Here is a 16,824-nt window from a genome sequence, read left to right on the forward strand (position 1 = left end):
CCACGCACAGGATCTCACTGCTCTGATTGGCCGAGAGCGAGCTCGGGCTCTGGCCGCCAGAACGACCCCCCGATATACTGAGACTGTGTTCACATAAATCCTGGAGGAGGGAGAGGAAGCAAAGAGATCAGAGGATGAGTTGTATTCTGTGGAAATCTTCAATTCTTTAAATCAGAAACTCAAAAATAAATCTGATGCAATTTTGAGTTTTTGACTCATTTTGTGTCTCTTTGTGATTGTTTTGTCTCGAGTCTTTGACGGAGCCTGAAACCTTTCAGTAATACAACTACAGGTCCTATTCCAACGATCTGAGCGCCTGGTGCAGGTGTGTTTAGGGCGTGTCCAAATCCACTTCTGCTAGTTTGATGGTGGTAAAAAGGGTCTCTGTGTGCCGGGCGCCTGGTTCTAAAGGGTTGTCCTTAGTGTCTTCATTAATCAGAGGTGTGTTTTGGGCGTAACATGCAATCAACCAATCAGAGATCATCTCCCATTCCCTTTAAAAGCCAGGCGCGTTTGGATCTTGGAGCATTGCTGTTATGATGGAGGATTTGCACCGTAATATTTTTATGTGTAATCTTCTGCATGTGTGTGTCCCTGTGTGTGTAACAAGGAGGTGTGTTCAGGTGCATTCTGGGCGTGCTGGTCTTACTGGGAGGTGTGTTCAGGTGCATTCTGGGCGTGCTGGTCTTACAGGGAGGTGTGTTCAGGTTCATTATGAGCGTGCTGGTCTTAAAGGGAGGTGTGTTCAGGTGCATTCTGGGCGTGCATTCTGGGCGTGCTGGTCTTACAGGGAGGTGTGTTCAGGTGCATTCTGGGCGTGCTGGTCTTACAGGGAGGTGTGTTCAGGTGCATTCTGGGCGTGCTGGTCTTACAGGGAGGTGTGTTCAGGTGCATTCTGGGCGTGCTGGTCTTACAAGGGAGGTGTGTTCAGGTGCATTCTGGGCGTGCTGGTCTTACAGGGAGGTGTGTTCAGGTGCATTCTGGGCGTGCTGGTCTTACAGGGAGGTGTGTTCAGGTGCATTCTGGGCGTGCTGGTGTTACAAGCATAGTGTGCGCGCGCTGTGCACGAGCCTAGGAGCATTTTACTAATGCTCTGTTAAAATAACAATGAAATGCTGCGTTATTGACTTTAGACCAGGTTTTTGTTGGTCAATGGCGCGATCACTTCCTGCTGCCTCAAGATAGCAATACTCCCAGAATGCACCTGAACACACCTCCCTGTAAGACCGGCACGCCCAGAATGCACCTGAACACACCTCCCTGTAAGACCAGCACGCCCAGAATGCACCTGAACAGATAGGGCCCTCTGACAACAAGCAGTTTCTTCATTCACATTATTGCCATGACTTGATATTTTCTGCAGGTTTTATCAAAAAGAGAAAACCATGATGCCTGTAGAAGGTGGGACTCACCATCTTTCCGCTCTCCTTCTCTTTGTCAGAGTCCTTCAGCTCTCTGTACATTATCCTGTAGGAGGAAGCAAAAAAAACAGAACAGAATCTCTGAAATCTCTGTGAAACTCAACAACAGGGCTGTGCAATTAATCAAAATATAAATCGTGATTATGATTTCGGCTCCCAATGTTCACAAAATGGAGTAATAGAGAACAACAATTATTTTGCTCATTACGTTTTGCAAGTCAACTCTTATTTTCTCTCGTGTTCTGAATGAAAAAATAAAGTTTAAATAGGAAAAGTATTGCGGTAAATTTCACAGTTCTATGCGTTTCTTTTACTGTTAATTTATTTATTCCACTGTTTTTTTTAAGTTCAATAACTGCAACATCTTTCCAGAAGTCAACAAGTAATTGTGTTAAATTATCCTGATTTCAATATTGACCAAAAATAATTGTGATTGTACTTTTTTTTTCCATAATCGAGCAGCCCTACTAAACGATCAAACACGACTCTGTCCCGAGTCTTACGTGTACGTGGGCTCCCAGATGCGTCTCAGTTTGTCCGTCTTCACGGCGCCGTTGCAGGAGAGCTGCAGCAGCCGCTGGACGTAGTAAAAGATGGTGGACTTGTAGTTGGACAGAGGAAGCTCCACCTCCCGGCTCGTACCCAGCCCGGCCACCTGAACACACAGACGCACAGCGGCAACTGTTAACCTTCGCGTTGGCTTCACTGACCACGCACTGGTCGTCCTCTCGGGTCAAAACGGAAACATTTACACTTTTTCTGATGTTTTTGTCCATTTTTTGACACTTTTTTCAATAATTTTGTCGCTTTTGACACACACACACACACACACACACACACACACACACACACACACACACACACACACACACACAAACTAACAGACACACACAGTAACACAGGCACACACACTCAGACTAACACAGGCACACATTCTAACAGGCACACACACACAAACTAACAGGCACACACACACTAACACAGGCACACACAAACTAACACACAAAAACTAACACAGGCACACACAAACTAACACACACACACACAGGCACACACACACACACACAAAAACTAACACAGGCACACACACACACACAAAAACTAACACAGGCGCACACACACACAAAAACTAACACAGGCGCACACAAACTAACACAGGCACACACACACAAACTAACACAGGCACACACAAACTAACACACACAAACTAACACACACAAACTAACACAGGCACACACACACAAACTAACACAGGCACACACACACAAACTAACACACACACACTAACACAGGCACACACACTCAGACTAACACAGGCACACACAAACTAACACACACAAACTAACACACACAAACTAACACAGGCACACACACACAAACTAACACAGGCACACACACACAAACTAACACAGGCACACACACAAACTGTACACAGGCACACACACACAAACTAACACACACACACTAACACAGGCACACACACTAACACAGGCACACACACTCAGACTAACACAGGCACACACACTCAGACTAACACAGGCACACACAAACTAACACAGGCACACACACACTAACACAGACACACACACACTAACACAGGCACACACAACTAACACAGGCACACACAAATAACACACAGGCACACAAAATAACACGGGCGCACACACACTAACACAGGCACACACAAGCTAACACAGGCGCACACAAATTGCACACAGGACACACACACACACAAAACTAACACAGGCACACACACACAAAAACTAACACGAGTACACACAAGCTAACACAGGCACACACACACACAAACTAACACAGGCACACACACACAAACTAACACAGGGACACACAAACTAACACACACAAACTAACACACACAAACTAACACAGGCACACACACACAAACTAACACAGGCACACACACACAAACTAACACACACACTAACACAGGCACACACAAACTAACACACACACACTAACACAGACACACACAAACTAACACACACACACTAACAGACGCACACACACACACACACACACAAAAACTAACACAGGCACACACACACAAACTAACACAGGCACACACACAAACTAACACAGACACACACAAACTAACACAGACACACACACTAACACAGACACACGATTGGTTTAAAGAAATGCAGAACAACCTAGTTGTTGGTGAGTGTTTTCTTTATCCTATCCCAGAATGCATCTGTGGTGTATGAGTGAGACTATGTTGGTTGTGGTTGTCTTACCTTCAGAGTGAGAGACAGGTGAGGAGACGGAGCGCACTCCACTTCCTCCTGAACCTCCGAACGAGGAGTTCCTGACAGAAGAAAGAAAAAATACTTTAGTTCAAAGGCTGATTTATAGTGGAAACATGATTTTAAAATCTATGACACTAGCAGTAGAAAACACTTCACAATCAGTGTCCTCCCGTAGTCATGGATACCCCATAGCTAACCAAACACAGGACTTAATACTACTAAATACAGGACTTACTACTATTACTACTACTAAACACAGGACTTACTGCTACTAAACACAGGACTTACTGCTACTACTACTACTACTACTACTACTACTACTACTACTACTACTACTAACTACTCAGGAGACCTCTGGGTCCCGCGTGAAACCAAGTCAACATGGACTTATATTAATCTTTATAAGTCAGTTAGCTTACTTACATAACATTACCTGTGTGTGTGTTTGTACGTATGTATGTGCTACTTGTGTTATTATGTGCGTAGTAGCGTATGTGGGTCTGTGCTTGTTTGTGTGTGTATGTTGTGAGAGTGATAGGTGTGTCTGTGTGTGTGTGTATGTGTCTGTGTCGATGTGTGTTGTGTGTATGTGTCTGGTGTGTGTGTGAGGTCATGTCTGATTTGTGTGTGAGTTGATAATGGCGGTGTCTGGTGTTTGTGTGAGGGTGGTATGTCTGGTGTGTGGCGATTGTCGCATGTCTGGTGTGTGTGTGGAGTGTTTCATGTCTGGTGTAGTGTGTATTGATTGTGTGTAATGTCTGGTGTGTGATGATGTGTGTCGCATGTTCTGTGTGTGTGTGTGTATTGTTATGTCTGAGTGTGATGTGTGTGTGTATTGATTATGGTGTGTGTTGTGTGTTTGTTTTGTGTCTGGTGTGTGTATGGTTGTTAGTGTCTGGTGTGGTGCGTCATGTCGTGTGTGTGTTTTGTGGGTTTGTGTGTGTGATTGTGTGTGTGTGTTTCTGGTGTGTGTTGTTGTGTGTTTGTGGTGTATTGATGTTGTTGATGTGTGTGTGATGCGTGTTGGTATGTTTGATGCGCATGTCTTGTGTGTGATGATAGTTGTGTGTTGTGTGTTGATGTTTGTGTTGTGGTGTGATGGTAGTGTCATGTCTTGTGATGATAATGTGTATTGTAGCGTGCGTCGTCGTCGATGCGTGCGTCGCGCTGTCTGTCTAATCGTCTGTCTGTCTGTGTGTGTTATTGTGTGTCTGGTGTGTGTGTGTGTGTGTGTGTGTGTGTGTGTGTGTGTGTGTGTCTGTGTCTGTGTGTAGTGTATGTGTGTGTGTGTCTGGTGTGTGTTATTAGTGTATTGTGTTTCTGGTGTGTGTGTGTGTGTGTGTGTGTGTGTGTGTTTCTGGTGTGTGTGTGTGTGTGTGTGTGTGTGTGTTTCTGGTGTGTGTGTGTGTGTGTGTGTTTGTGTGTGTGTGTGTGTCTGGTGTGTGTGTGTTTTATTGTGTGTCTGGTGTGTGTGTGTGTGTGTGTGGTGTGTGTGTGTGTGTGTGTGTGTGTGTCTGGTGTGTGTGTGTGTGTGTGTGTCTGGTGTATGTGTGTGTGTGTCTGGTGTGTGTGTGTGTGTGTGTGTGTGTGTGTGTGTCTGGTGTGTGTGTGTGTGTACCTGGCTGGGGGATCTCCAGGTCTGTGGTCTGCTGGACGTTGGTTCTGCCGGGCCGTGGGTCGAAGGCGGGGACCAGAGCAGAGAACTGTCTCTTCAGGACAAAGTCGTCGTCCCACGTCCTCCTGCGACCTCCTTTGGTCTCGTACTCCTCCTCCTCCTGCGGGGGGAAAAAAAGCCGCCACACACCCATCACCACACCGTTTACCATCACTTCCTGTTACTCAGACTCAAGCTGCCAGGTGAGTGATGATCTACAGGTATTCTTTTTTTTCTAGTGGTACTGCAGAATTAAAATTTGCGGGAAATTAACTATTTCTGCTTGGGGTAAAACATGCACGTACTACATGTCTTTGTGTGTGCATGTGTCTGTACTGTGTGTGTGTACTACATGTGTGTGTGTGCATGTGTGTGCATGTCTGCGTGTGTACACTGTGTGTATGCATGCGTGTACTATGCGTGTGCGTGTGTGTCTGCGTGTACTATGTGTGTGTATGTGTGTCTGCGTGTACTATGTGTGTGCTTGTACTATGTGTGTGTGTGTGTACTATGTGTGTGTATGTCTGCGTGTACTATGTGTGTGCGTGTATTATGTGTGTGTGCGTGTACTATGTGTGTGTATGTCTGCGTGTACTATGTGTGTGCGTGTACTATGTGTGTGCGTGTACTATGTGTGTGTGCGTGTACTATGTGTGTGTATGTCTGCTTGTACTATGTGTGTGCTTGTACTATGTGTGTGTGTGTGTGTACTATGTGTGTGTATGTCTGCGTGCGTGTATGCATGCGTGTACTATGTGTGTGTATGTCTGCGTGCGTGTATGCATGCGTGTACTATGTGTGTGCGTGTGTGTCTGCGTGTACTATGTGTGTGTATGTCTGCGTGTACTATGTGTGTGTATGTGTGTCTGCGTGTACTATGTGTGTGTATGTGTGTCTGCGTGTACTATGTGTGTGCTTGTACTATGTGTGTATGTCTGCGTGTACTATGTGTGTGCGTGTATTATGTGTGTGTGAGTGTACTATGTGTGTGTATGTCTGCGTGTACTATGTGTGTGCTTGTACTAAGTGTGTGTGTGTGTGTACTATGTGTGTGTATGTCTGCGTGTACTATGTGTGTGCGTGTATTATGTGTGTGTGCGTGTACTATGTGTGTGTATGTCTGCGTGTACTATGTGTGTGCTTGTACTATGTGTGTGTACTATGTGTGTATGTCTGCGTGTACTATGTGCGTATGTCTGCGTGTACTATGTGTGTGCGTGTATTATGTGTGTGTGCGTGTACTATGTGTGTGTGCATGTGTCTGTGCGTGTACTATGTGTGTGTATGTCTGCGTGTACTATGTGTGTGTATGTCTGCGTGTACTATGTGTGTGTATGTCTGCGTGTACTATGTGTGTGTATGTCTGCGTGTACTATGTGTGTGTGTGTATTATGTGTATGTCTGCGTGTACTATGTGTGTGCGTGTACTATGTGTGTGTATCTCTGCGTGTGCGATGACGAACAGAATCTGTGGTTTTGTTTTTAAATTGTTTTCAGCAGTACTGAAGAATTAAAATGTGTGGAAATTAACTATTTCTGCTTGGGGTAAAACATGAGTTTGGTTTCATTTTTTTAATTTGTTCAACTTTCTGCTGAAAATGTTGCGTCCACAGATCTCACACACACACACACACACACACACACACACACACACACACACACACACACACACACACACACACACACACACACACACACACACACACACACACACACACACACACACACACACACAAGGTTTATTACCAGGACCTCCTCGTACTCCTGGTCCTCCTGATTGTCGTCTTCGTTCTCATCGTCGTCATCGTCCGGCTCGGGGAGGTCTTCCTCATCTTCCAGCTCGGCCAATAGCGTGTTGGCACGACAGCTGTCCAGGAAGTCTGCGAGATTATCAAAGATCAAAAGATTATTGTAAAAACATAAGCTGTGTTCCCTAACAGTTCCCTATCACAGAAGTAGTTCCCTGTATAGTGTGTTGGCCGTTTTGTAGCGCTGATCAAATTCTCAGCGGTTAATTTCATTCACTATATAGTCCACTATAAAATACCCACAATGCACAGCTAGTTTTGAGCGTACGTACAATGTAGACTACATTTTACCCCCGTATCCCACAATGCAACGTGGTTGTGTTTTCCCAGCGGAGAAGAAGCAGCAGAAGGACTTTCGTTTGTAAACAGTGGAAATGTAACGTGTGTGTGTCTCTCTCTCTGGGTTGCTTCTTGCTTGTACAATTTACAGCAGAAGTCCTGAGAATATCTTTTATATCCAAACTAAACTGGTATTGTAACTGAAATCTATTTAACTTTATAGATATCAAATCGAAAATGTAATCAAATCGGGACTCTGGATCAGAAAATCATTGGCGATACCCAGCCCTACTTACATACCGAGGACAGGAACTACAGTATTAATAAGTTAGTAAATAGTTAGTTGATGCAGGCTGTGTGTGTGTGTGTGTGCGTCTGTGCGTGTGTGTGTGACTGTGTTCATGTGTGTGACTGCGTGTGTGTGTGTGTCTGAGTGCTTGCGTGCATGTGTGCGTGCGTGTGTCTGTGCGTGCGTCTGTCTGTGCGTGTGTGACTGTGTTCATGTCTGCATGTGTGCGTCTCTGCGTGCGTGTCTGTGTGTCTGTGTGACGTGCGTCTGTCTGTGCGTGTGTGTGTCTGTGTTCGTGTGTGTGCATGCGTGTGTGTGTGTGCGTGTGTGTGTGCGTGCGTGTGTGTGTCTGTGTGACGTGCGTGTGTCTGTGTGTGCATGCGTGTGTGTGTGTGTGCGTGTGTGTGTCTGTGTGACGTGCGTGTGTCTGTGTGTGCATGTGCAACCAACCATAGAGCGAGAACTCTGCCTCCTGGCCCGTGTCGCTCTCGCTGGACGTGGACGTCAGGCTGGTGGTCAGGGTGTTGCTGAGCAACTGGCCCACCGACAGACCCGTGGTTGCTGTGGCTACGTTATTGCTGCTGGTTACTATGGAGGTTGACATGGTAACGGTGGAGTTGGTGCCAGTGGTGGTGAGGTTAGGAAAGCTCTGAGCGCCCATGAGAGGAGAAGCTGCAAACAAACAGAAAACAGACAGACAGACAGACAGACAGACAGACAGACAGACAGACAGACAGACGAAGGCGGTTAGTTTGTCAGAAACCAAAGAGCCAAAGCAGCGAAGCTCCAGGAAACAGCTGCTGATTGGCTGGAGCAGGCTCATGCTGTTCGCCCAGCTGCAAAGATTAATCGATTAGTTGTCAACTGTTAAATTAATCGCCAACTATTTTCATAATCGATTAATCCATTTGAGTCATTTTTTAATGATTAAACTTCTGTGATGTCAGCTTGTTAAATGTGGATTTTTGTTTTAGTTTCTCCACTTGACAGTAAACTGACTTTCATCCTTTCTTCTGTCTGCATTTTTCCCCTCTTTCTTCCTTCATTTGTACTCCCCCTTTCATCCTTTCTTCTGTCTGCATTTTTCCCCTCTTTCTTCCTTCATTTGTACTCCCCCTTTCATCCTTCTCCTTTCCTTCCTCGTTCTCTCAAATCTTGGCTCCTTTTCTTTCATCCTTCTTTCCTTCCCCCCCTTACATACTTACTTAAAAACTGACAAACTAGAGCTGCAAAGATTAGTTGTTAACTATTAAATTAACCAGCAACTATTTTGATAATCAATCTACCTCCCTCACTCCCTCCCCTCCCTCCCTCCCTCCCCCTCCCTTCCTAGTTGGAGCCAGTTACCTCCAGGATCTGTGCTAAACTAGACTAGATGGAGCCGGTTAACTCCAGGATCTGTGCTAAGCTAGGCTAGATGGAGCCGGTTACCTCCAGGATCTGTGCTAAGCTAGGCTAGATGGAGCCGGTTACCTCCAGGATCTGTGCTAAGCTAGGCTAGATGGAGCCAGTTACCTCCAGGATCTGTGCTAAGCTAGGCTAGATGGAGCCGGTTACCTCCAGGATCTGTGCTAAGCTAGGCTAGATGGAGCCGGTTACCTCCAGGATCTGTGCTAAGCTAGGCTAGATAGAGCCAGTTACCTCCAGGATCTGTGCTAAGCTAGGCTAGATGGAGCCGGTTACCTCCAGGATCTGTGCTAAGCTAGGCTAGATGGAGCCAGTTACCTCCAGGATCTGTGCTAAGCTAGGCTAGATGGAGCCGGTTACCTCCAGGATCTGTGCTAAGCTAGGCTAGATGGAGCCAGTTACCTCCAGGATCTGTGCTAAGCTATGCTAGATGGAGCCAGTTACCTCCAGGATCTGTGCTAAGCTAGACTAGATGGAGCCGGTTACCTCCAGGATCTGTGCTAAGCTCGGCTAGATGGAGCCGGTTACCTCCAGGATCTGTGCTAAGCTAGGCTAGCGTTGTGTGCGTCAGAGCTACGACAACGCAAGGAGATGAGAAGGGTGTGTATGGACTTATCTAACTCAGGGGGATACGGTGAATCGTACAGACACATCGTTTTGAAATCCCAATAAGTGGGCGTGGTCCTTTAAGCCCTTCGGATACCTGCTGGTTGGTGTAAAGCGCTACATAAATAATAGTTGACTGATTAACCGATGTGTAGGCTGGTTTGTTAGTAACATGACCGTACTCACTGGCAGTGCTCATGACGTTCCTGCCCAGCGTGTTGGTGTTGTTGTCGCTGCTGCTGCGGCTCAGGTTCATGTTGTTGGTGGCGTTGGTGCGCGACATGTTGGGCGCACGCCGGACGAAGGACTCCATGAGGCTGGCCTCCCGCGACGACAGGTTGGGCACGCTGGCGCTGGAGCTCATGGGCGCGCCGGCGGCCAGCAGCGAGCTGACGGACAGCCGGGCGTTCGCCGCCGAGCACAGCGGCCTCTGGGAGGGCGCGTCCTTGCTGGACGACTCCGACACCGAGCTGACGTCTGGCGAGCTCACGCTCACCAGCCCCATCGAGATCGCCGCGGCCGGGTCCGTGGACGAGTCCTTGTTTCTGGCGTCGTTGCTGCTGTCGTCGTCGCCGGGCACGAGCGTGTCTGCGGTGAGCGTGCCGGAGCTGGACACCGAGCCGGACCCGCCCTCGGCCGCCGCGGACGACAGCACGACGATCGGCTCGGAGCCGACGCCGATGCCCGCCACGCCGGCTACCGAGTCGAGCAGCAGCCCCTCGGCGCGCCTCTCCAGACGCAAGCCGCCGCCGCCGCCCGACAGCCCCACGGAGGAGCCGAGGCTGATGTCCGAAGACGAGGCCACGCTACAGACGGAGCTGCTGCTGCCCTTTCGGCTGGAGGAGCCGGCGCCGCCAAGCGCCACGGCCCCGCCCTTGTCGGGACAGTTATTTTTCACCAGGCTGCTCCACGACTGCTGCTGCGAGGACGACGAGGTGGAAGAGGACGACGACGAGGTCGTGGTGGTGGTCGTGGTGCCGACGCCGCTGGCCGCAGGCGCCGCCGCGGAGGGTCCCACCGTGGTGGAGGAGGCGGGGCCTGAAACAGTGGATGAGACAGGTTTGGGTGACGGCGCTGTGGCAGCCGACTCAGGGTCGTACCCTGGAGCAAGCTTGAGGTCAAACTTCCCTTCAGCGCCCATACGGTAAGAGTTAGAGCCGCCAGAGTCCCAGGTTACATCAATCCAGCCTGGATGGACAGAGAGATAGGAGGGAGACGGACGGATGGATGTCAGAGACCCGGCAGAGAGAGAGAGAAAGAGAGAGAGAGAGAGAGAAAGAGAGAGACAGGTAGAGAGAGAGACAGACAGCAGAGAAGCAGCTTACAGTCAGAGCAGCTCCACACTGGACCACATCACTCCATGATATTTTGTGTGAAATGTTCTATCCACTAAAAAGGCATTTGACACATTCATGCTTCTTCTCCTCTTATTTTATAAGTGCTGTAACATTAAATGATTTCTTTTATTTAAACTATTGCAGAGAGGGAGGAAGGTAGAGAGGGAGTGTGAGAGAGGGAGGAAGGTAGAGAGGAGGGAGGGAGGAAGGTAGAGAGGAGGGAGGGAGGAAGGTAGAGAGGAGGGGGAGGGAGGGAGGAAGGTAGAGAGGAGGGAGGGAGAAAGATAGATAGGAGGGAGGGAGGAAAGTAGAGAGGAGGAAGGGAGAGGGAGGAAGGTAGAGAGGAGGGAGGGAGGAGGAGGAGGGAGTGTGAGAGAGGGAGGAAGGTAGATAGGAGGGAGGAGTAGAGGGAGGGAGGGAGGAAGGTAAAGGAGGAGGAGGAGGTAGAGAGGAGGGAGGGAGAAAGGGAGGGAGAGGGAGGAAAGTAGAGAGGAGGGAGGAAGGAAGGTAGAGATGAGAGAGGGAGGGAGGGAGAGAGGAGGGAGGGAGAGAGAGAGGGAGGAAGGTAGATAGGAGGGAGGGAGAGAGGGACAGAGAGGGGGAGAGGGAGGGAGAAAGGTAGAGAGGAGGGAGCGAGAGAGGTAGGAATGTAGAGAGGAGGGAGGGAGGTAAACCTTTAATCTAAGCCATTTTAACCTTGTAATGTACCTATATTATATTATATTATATTATAGTGGTATTGGGTATCGTGTTCTTGGGTTGGGATCAACGGCTTTAAAGAACTATCAGTCGACATGTGTTTATAAACTCCCCTGGAGGAGGAGGAGGAGGGTGTTTTTGGGTCCAGGTGGAGCGATGAAGGAGAGAAAAATATGAACACAGTCACAGAAAATGACAATTAAAGCAAAAGTAGAAAAATATTTGTTTTTTGGCAAAAGCGTCAAAAGCCACAAAGACAGAAATCAACAGTAACCCTGGTGCATGATTTCATGACTGATTATAATCAGTCCCTCCAGAAAAACGCGATTATTCGATCGCATAATTCAACACATAATCAGCCAAAGTCCGCATATTTCTGCGGGGTGGCGTAGTTTTTCCAAAAGGCCGCACTTTCGCCACATAAATTAGCGATTTCCGCACAAAATATGCGGGGCTTGCATGATTTCATAATCAGTACAGGCCAAAAGTTTGGACACCTTCTCATTCAATGCGTTTCCTTTTTATTTTCATGACTTTTTACATTGTAGATTCTCACTGAAGGCATCAAAACTATGAATGAACACATATGGAATTATGTACTTAACAAAAAAGTGTGAAATAACTGAAAACATGTCTTATATTTTAGATTCTTCAAAGTAGCCACCCTTTGCTTTTTTATTAATAAGGGAAATAACTTCCACTAATGAACCCTGACAAAGCTCACCTGTGAAGGTAAAACCATTTCAGGTGACTACCTCATGAAGCTCATTGAGAGAACACCAAGGGTTTGCAGAGTTATCAAAAAAAGCAAAGGGTGGCTACTTTGAAGAATCTAAAATAAAAGACATGTTTTCAGTTATTTCACACTTTTTTGTTAAGTACATAATTCCATATGTGTTCATTCATAGTTTTGATGCCTTCAGTGAGAATCTACAATGTCAATAGTCATGAAAATAAAAAGGAAACGCATTGAATGAGAAGGTGTGTCCCAACTTTTGACCTGTACTGTATCTTAGCAGAAAGTTGAAAAATGTTGCGTTTACTTCACACAAGAGCAGCCATTTTCTCCTGTTGCCATGGGAACGTTATGAAGGGATGTAATTACGCGACATGAACATCATCGAAAAGCAAAGAAAATCACTTTTTCATCAAACCTCAATTTCATCGCATAAATATCCTGCATATTCCATCGCATTTTTTAAGAAAACGTGTCGCATAATCAAGGATTTTTGCCCGCAACAATCACAAAAAAAACTCTGCGTTTTCCTGGAAGGACTGTAAAATGATAAATCAACTCCGTCTCTCTCCGCTCGCTGACAGAACATCAGATCTGAGTAAAAAACAGAAACACCGAGAGGAGCGAGAGGCAGAGAGGAAGAGGAAGACGAGGGAGGGAGGAAGGAGGGAGGGAGAAGGAAGCTGTTATTTCCTACATGAGCTGATTCCCAGGAGACCTGTTGGGAGCGTTTTTAGATCAGGTCACTCAGTCGGTTACAGCGCTGGAAGAAGTATTCACATGCTTTACTGCAGTAAAAGTGTGTAAGTCTCATCAGGAGAATGTAGTTAAAGTATTACAAGTAAAGAAGAAGAATCCTCACGTTTCAGAAAGTGGAAAGGATCCAAACAGGTCTGTCAATCTACTTGCTTTTCCTGTCTGTCTGTCTGTCTGTCTGTCTGTCTGTGTCTGTCTGTCTGTCTGTCTGTGTCTGTCTGTGTCTGTCTGTGTCTGTCTCTGTCTGTCTCTGTCTGTCTCTGTCTGTCTCTGTCTGTCTCTGTCTGTCTGTCTGTGAACTTGTTGTCCATCTAGGTCAAAGGTGAATTTTTATTTTTTGTGCTTTTGACACTTATTTTTTTATTCATGGTCAATAAACCTAACGTATATGACATTATACCTACTTTTTGAGTTAAAAAAAAAAGCAGAAATTATGAATTATTTTGACTAATAGTTAAGATCAGGGGATGCTGAGTGAATCACAGACTGGTTCATATCAAAGTTTAGTCACAATACAGTTTTAAAACCATTTAAACAAGGTTTATAAAATGTAATAAAACACCCAAAATTGAATAAAACTAATAATTAATTTGACATGAATGTTATTTTTGGGCATTTTGGTTTAAAGAAACCCATATTTCTGATATAAAAACTTGGAAAACGGGTCAAATTTGACTCGAGGACAACACAAGGGTTAATTATCTCTTAATTAGTGAACTGGAAGCTGAGCCAGCACACAACCCTGGCAGCTGGCTGTGAAAACGATGGTTTGTTCAGACACGGAGCTGCAGGGCTACACCACGGAGGACATGTTAAAGTGGTGAAACGTCAGGAAGAAAACGGTTAATGCAGAAATGTTCTCTCTTCTCTCAGGAACCTGCTGATGACACCGATTACAGAGTAAAACATCAATGTTGACTGTGGGCAGATATTCAAACCAGCTGGGCCTAAAAAAAATAAAAAATAAAAGTTGCATTTATTGGGTTAATTCGTACTCGTGCTCTTAAATTTGTTTACAAGATGTTGAAAGTTTAAGTTTGATTTATGGTTCTGCAGAGGGCTGAACGGAGAGCTATCGCCGCAGCTACGTAAGTGGCCTGATGTTAATACTTGTGTGTTGGTGTGTGTGAGTCTGTGTGTGTGACCATGTGTGCGTACGTTTCTGCGTAACCGTGTCTGTGGGACTGTGTGTGTGTGTGACCGTGTGTGTGTGTGTGTGTGTATATATGTGTGTGTCTTCGTACGTGTGCGTGCCTGTGTGACTGTGTGTGTGTGCATGTCTGTGTGACCGTGTGTGCGCGTGTGTGGTGTGTGCGTGTGTGTGTGACTGCGTGTGTGACTGCGTGTGTGACTGTGTGTGTGCGTGTGTGACGGTGTGACCATGTGTGTGTGGTGTGTGTGTGTGTGTCTGCGTACGTGTGCGTGCCTGTGTGTGCATGTGTGTCTGTGTGCGTGCCCTAATGTGACTGTGTGTGTGTGTGTGTGTGTGTGTGTGTGTGTGTGTGTGTGTGTGTGCGTGCGTGACTTAGATTTAGTGTTCTGTGATGCAACATGTGGTGAATTAAGAAACTACCGATAATTTAATGATTGATTTAACCATCTTTACAAGTTCAACCTAAAGTTAAAAACAGCTTAAACTAAAATGTGAAAAACTTGCTGGCACAAATATCTTCCCACAGCTGAGCCTCCGGTGTAAAAACAGAACCAAGGCGCTGGACTCTTCTCGACCAAACCTTTAGCCAAGAAGAAGCTATTTAAACATGACATCACTGGAAATCAAGCGGTTAATCTGGTTGGTCTGTGAATGAAGCTGCAGGATTAATAAACCGTTTGTATTGGTGGGTTTTTCAGCGTCTTACCGTTGTGAGCCTCTCCGGTGACGGTGCCCTCTCCGGACGGGTTGCCGTCCTGGTCGCGCCACTTCCAGTCGATGCCGCGGACGACCCGCGCCCCCGGGACGATGTACTTCATCACCTGGGAACGAAACAGGCGCCGCTGGCGACGAAGGTTCGCCTCCGCCTCCTTCACAGCTTTACCTGAGGGAGGAGGAGGAGGTTAGTTTACTCTAAAGTCACGTTTAATCACGCGAGATTTCCGCTGTTTAGAGTCAGGACTCTGGTTGTTTGTGAATGGAATCGGTTAGTGTGGGGTAAGCTTTTCTGGCCAAATCGTTGCTCTCTACACCAGTGTTTCTCAAATGGGGGTACTGTGGCAAACCAGGGGAAACAGGTCAGCCAAACCGGCACAGGGGGCGGGTACATAGGCTCAGACTGGGGGAGGTGATAGAGGGAGCCTATCTGCCTGTGCAGGTGCTGCAGCCACTTGGCACATGGCACTGGTCACACCTGCAGCCCATCAGGTAATCAGAGGCAAGGTGTTAAGAGAACCAGCCCAAGGCTGCAGGAGGAGAGGAGACAGTGAGTAGCAAAGGCCCAGAGGAGCAACACATCTGGAGCTGATGGTCAGCGAGGATATTGGCCAGAAAAAAAGACCAACCTCTCCCTCTGCTTAAATCCTCCCAGGACAACACCTCCTGAAGGCCGACAGACCCCAGATGGGAAGAAACCTAAGTTGCAGTTTTTACCATTATCCTTTTTCCGAGCTACTTCATTAAAGAACACTTTCTGTTTAAGCTGACTGTCTCGGTTTCCTATGTTCATTGTGAATCTGGCGTTCAAGTCCCCTGGGTTGCCACAGTACGTGTACCCCAAGGGGTACTTTGGAGGACTGCAGGCAGGGTCCAAAATTAGCACCATCTACTAGCTAAATGCTGGTAAAATATACAAGTGGCTGGTAGATTTGGCTGGTAGCCAGCGCTGAGCTATCATTTTCTTGGTTGCGGTTGAGCCGGCTAGTCAAATCTTCCTCTGTCTCCCAAACAGGTGTAATTTAGAGTCACCATTAAGTAACAAAACAAAATCGGGTCAGTAGGAATTCGACATCCTATCACATCAGATATGACTGATGTTTTATTCAAAAACTCATGCACCTGTTCACACTCCCAGACCGTGTGCAGGACAGTTCCAGTTTGTTATGAAGTTTTTGTCGCTGTTTTCTAAGTTTTTGATACTATTTTCGACCTTTTTGCCTTATTTCCTTCTTTCTACTGAATTTTTAAGTTTTTGTCAAAATTACATAAACATCTTTTCCTGTTCTATTTTGTCTGGAAATGTTTCCAACACGGTTGTGCGTCGTGTGAAAAATAGGCATCGGTGCCATTTCTAGCATGCATGCGTTTTCAGCGCGGCTCGAGCCGTGCAAAGCGTATGAAAATACAACCACGAGCCAGGCTACCGCTGCTGCTGCCGCAGGCCAAGCATAGCTCGTTAGCTCAGCAAGCAAGCAGCATGTCGGTAAAGGAGATTTGCCGTTTGTGTAATGAGAATTTACAAATAAAAAGGCACCATTTCAGGTTCAAAACCAACGCTGATTGGTCGGTCGTTTGGCCAACGGCTCCAAATGTTCTCTATCTCAAAATGCCAGACTGATCGAGTGGAAAACTGGAGCTCTCCAGATCAGGACGGTCCCACCAGGCTATGTGCACGAGCCCTAACTGTGTGAT

At 46.8% G+C, this 16,824-nt stretch overlaps 1 protein-coding gene across 1 annotated transcript in view; it reads right to left on the bottom strand.

The window, feature by feature from the left end:
• hectd1 (HECT domain containing 1) overlaps window positions 1–16,824 on the bottom strand; it is a 72,837-nt gene that overhangs the window by 18,716 nt on the left and 37,297 nt on the right. The window contains exons 23-31 of the mRNA XM_039785456.1: window positions 15,122–15,298; window positions 9,921–10,922; window positions 8,172–8,393; window positions 7,092–7,225; window positions 5,310–5,466; window positions 3,680–3,750; window positions 1,925–2,076; window positions 1,413–1,467; window positions 1–100 (exon numbers count right to left, since the gene is read on the bottom strand). The exon at window positions 1–100 is cut by the window's left edge and continues 132 nt beyond it. Of these exons, the coding sequence (XP_039641390.1) occupies window positions 1–100; window positions 1,413–1,467; window positions 1,925–2,076; window positions 3,680–3,750; window positions 5,310–5,466; window positions 7,092–7,225; window positions 8,172–8,393; window positions 9,921–10,922; window positions 15,122–15,298 (2,070 nt within the window). The remainder of the gene's footprint in view (window positions 101–1,412; window positions 1,468–1,924; window positions 2,077–3,679; window positions 3,751–5,309; window positions 5,467–7,091; window positions 7,226–8,171; window positions 8,394–9,920; window positions 10,923–15,121; window positions 15,299–16,824) is intronic.

This window comes from Perca fluviatilis, chromosome 20, assembly GCF_010015445.1.
Source record: "Perca fluviatilis chromosome 20, GENO_Pfluv_1.0, whole genome shotgun sequence".
Classification (NCBI taxonomy): domain Eukaryota; kingdom Metazoa; phylum Chordata; class Actinopteri; order Perciformes; family Percidae; genus Perca; species Perca fluviatilis.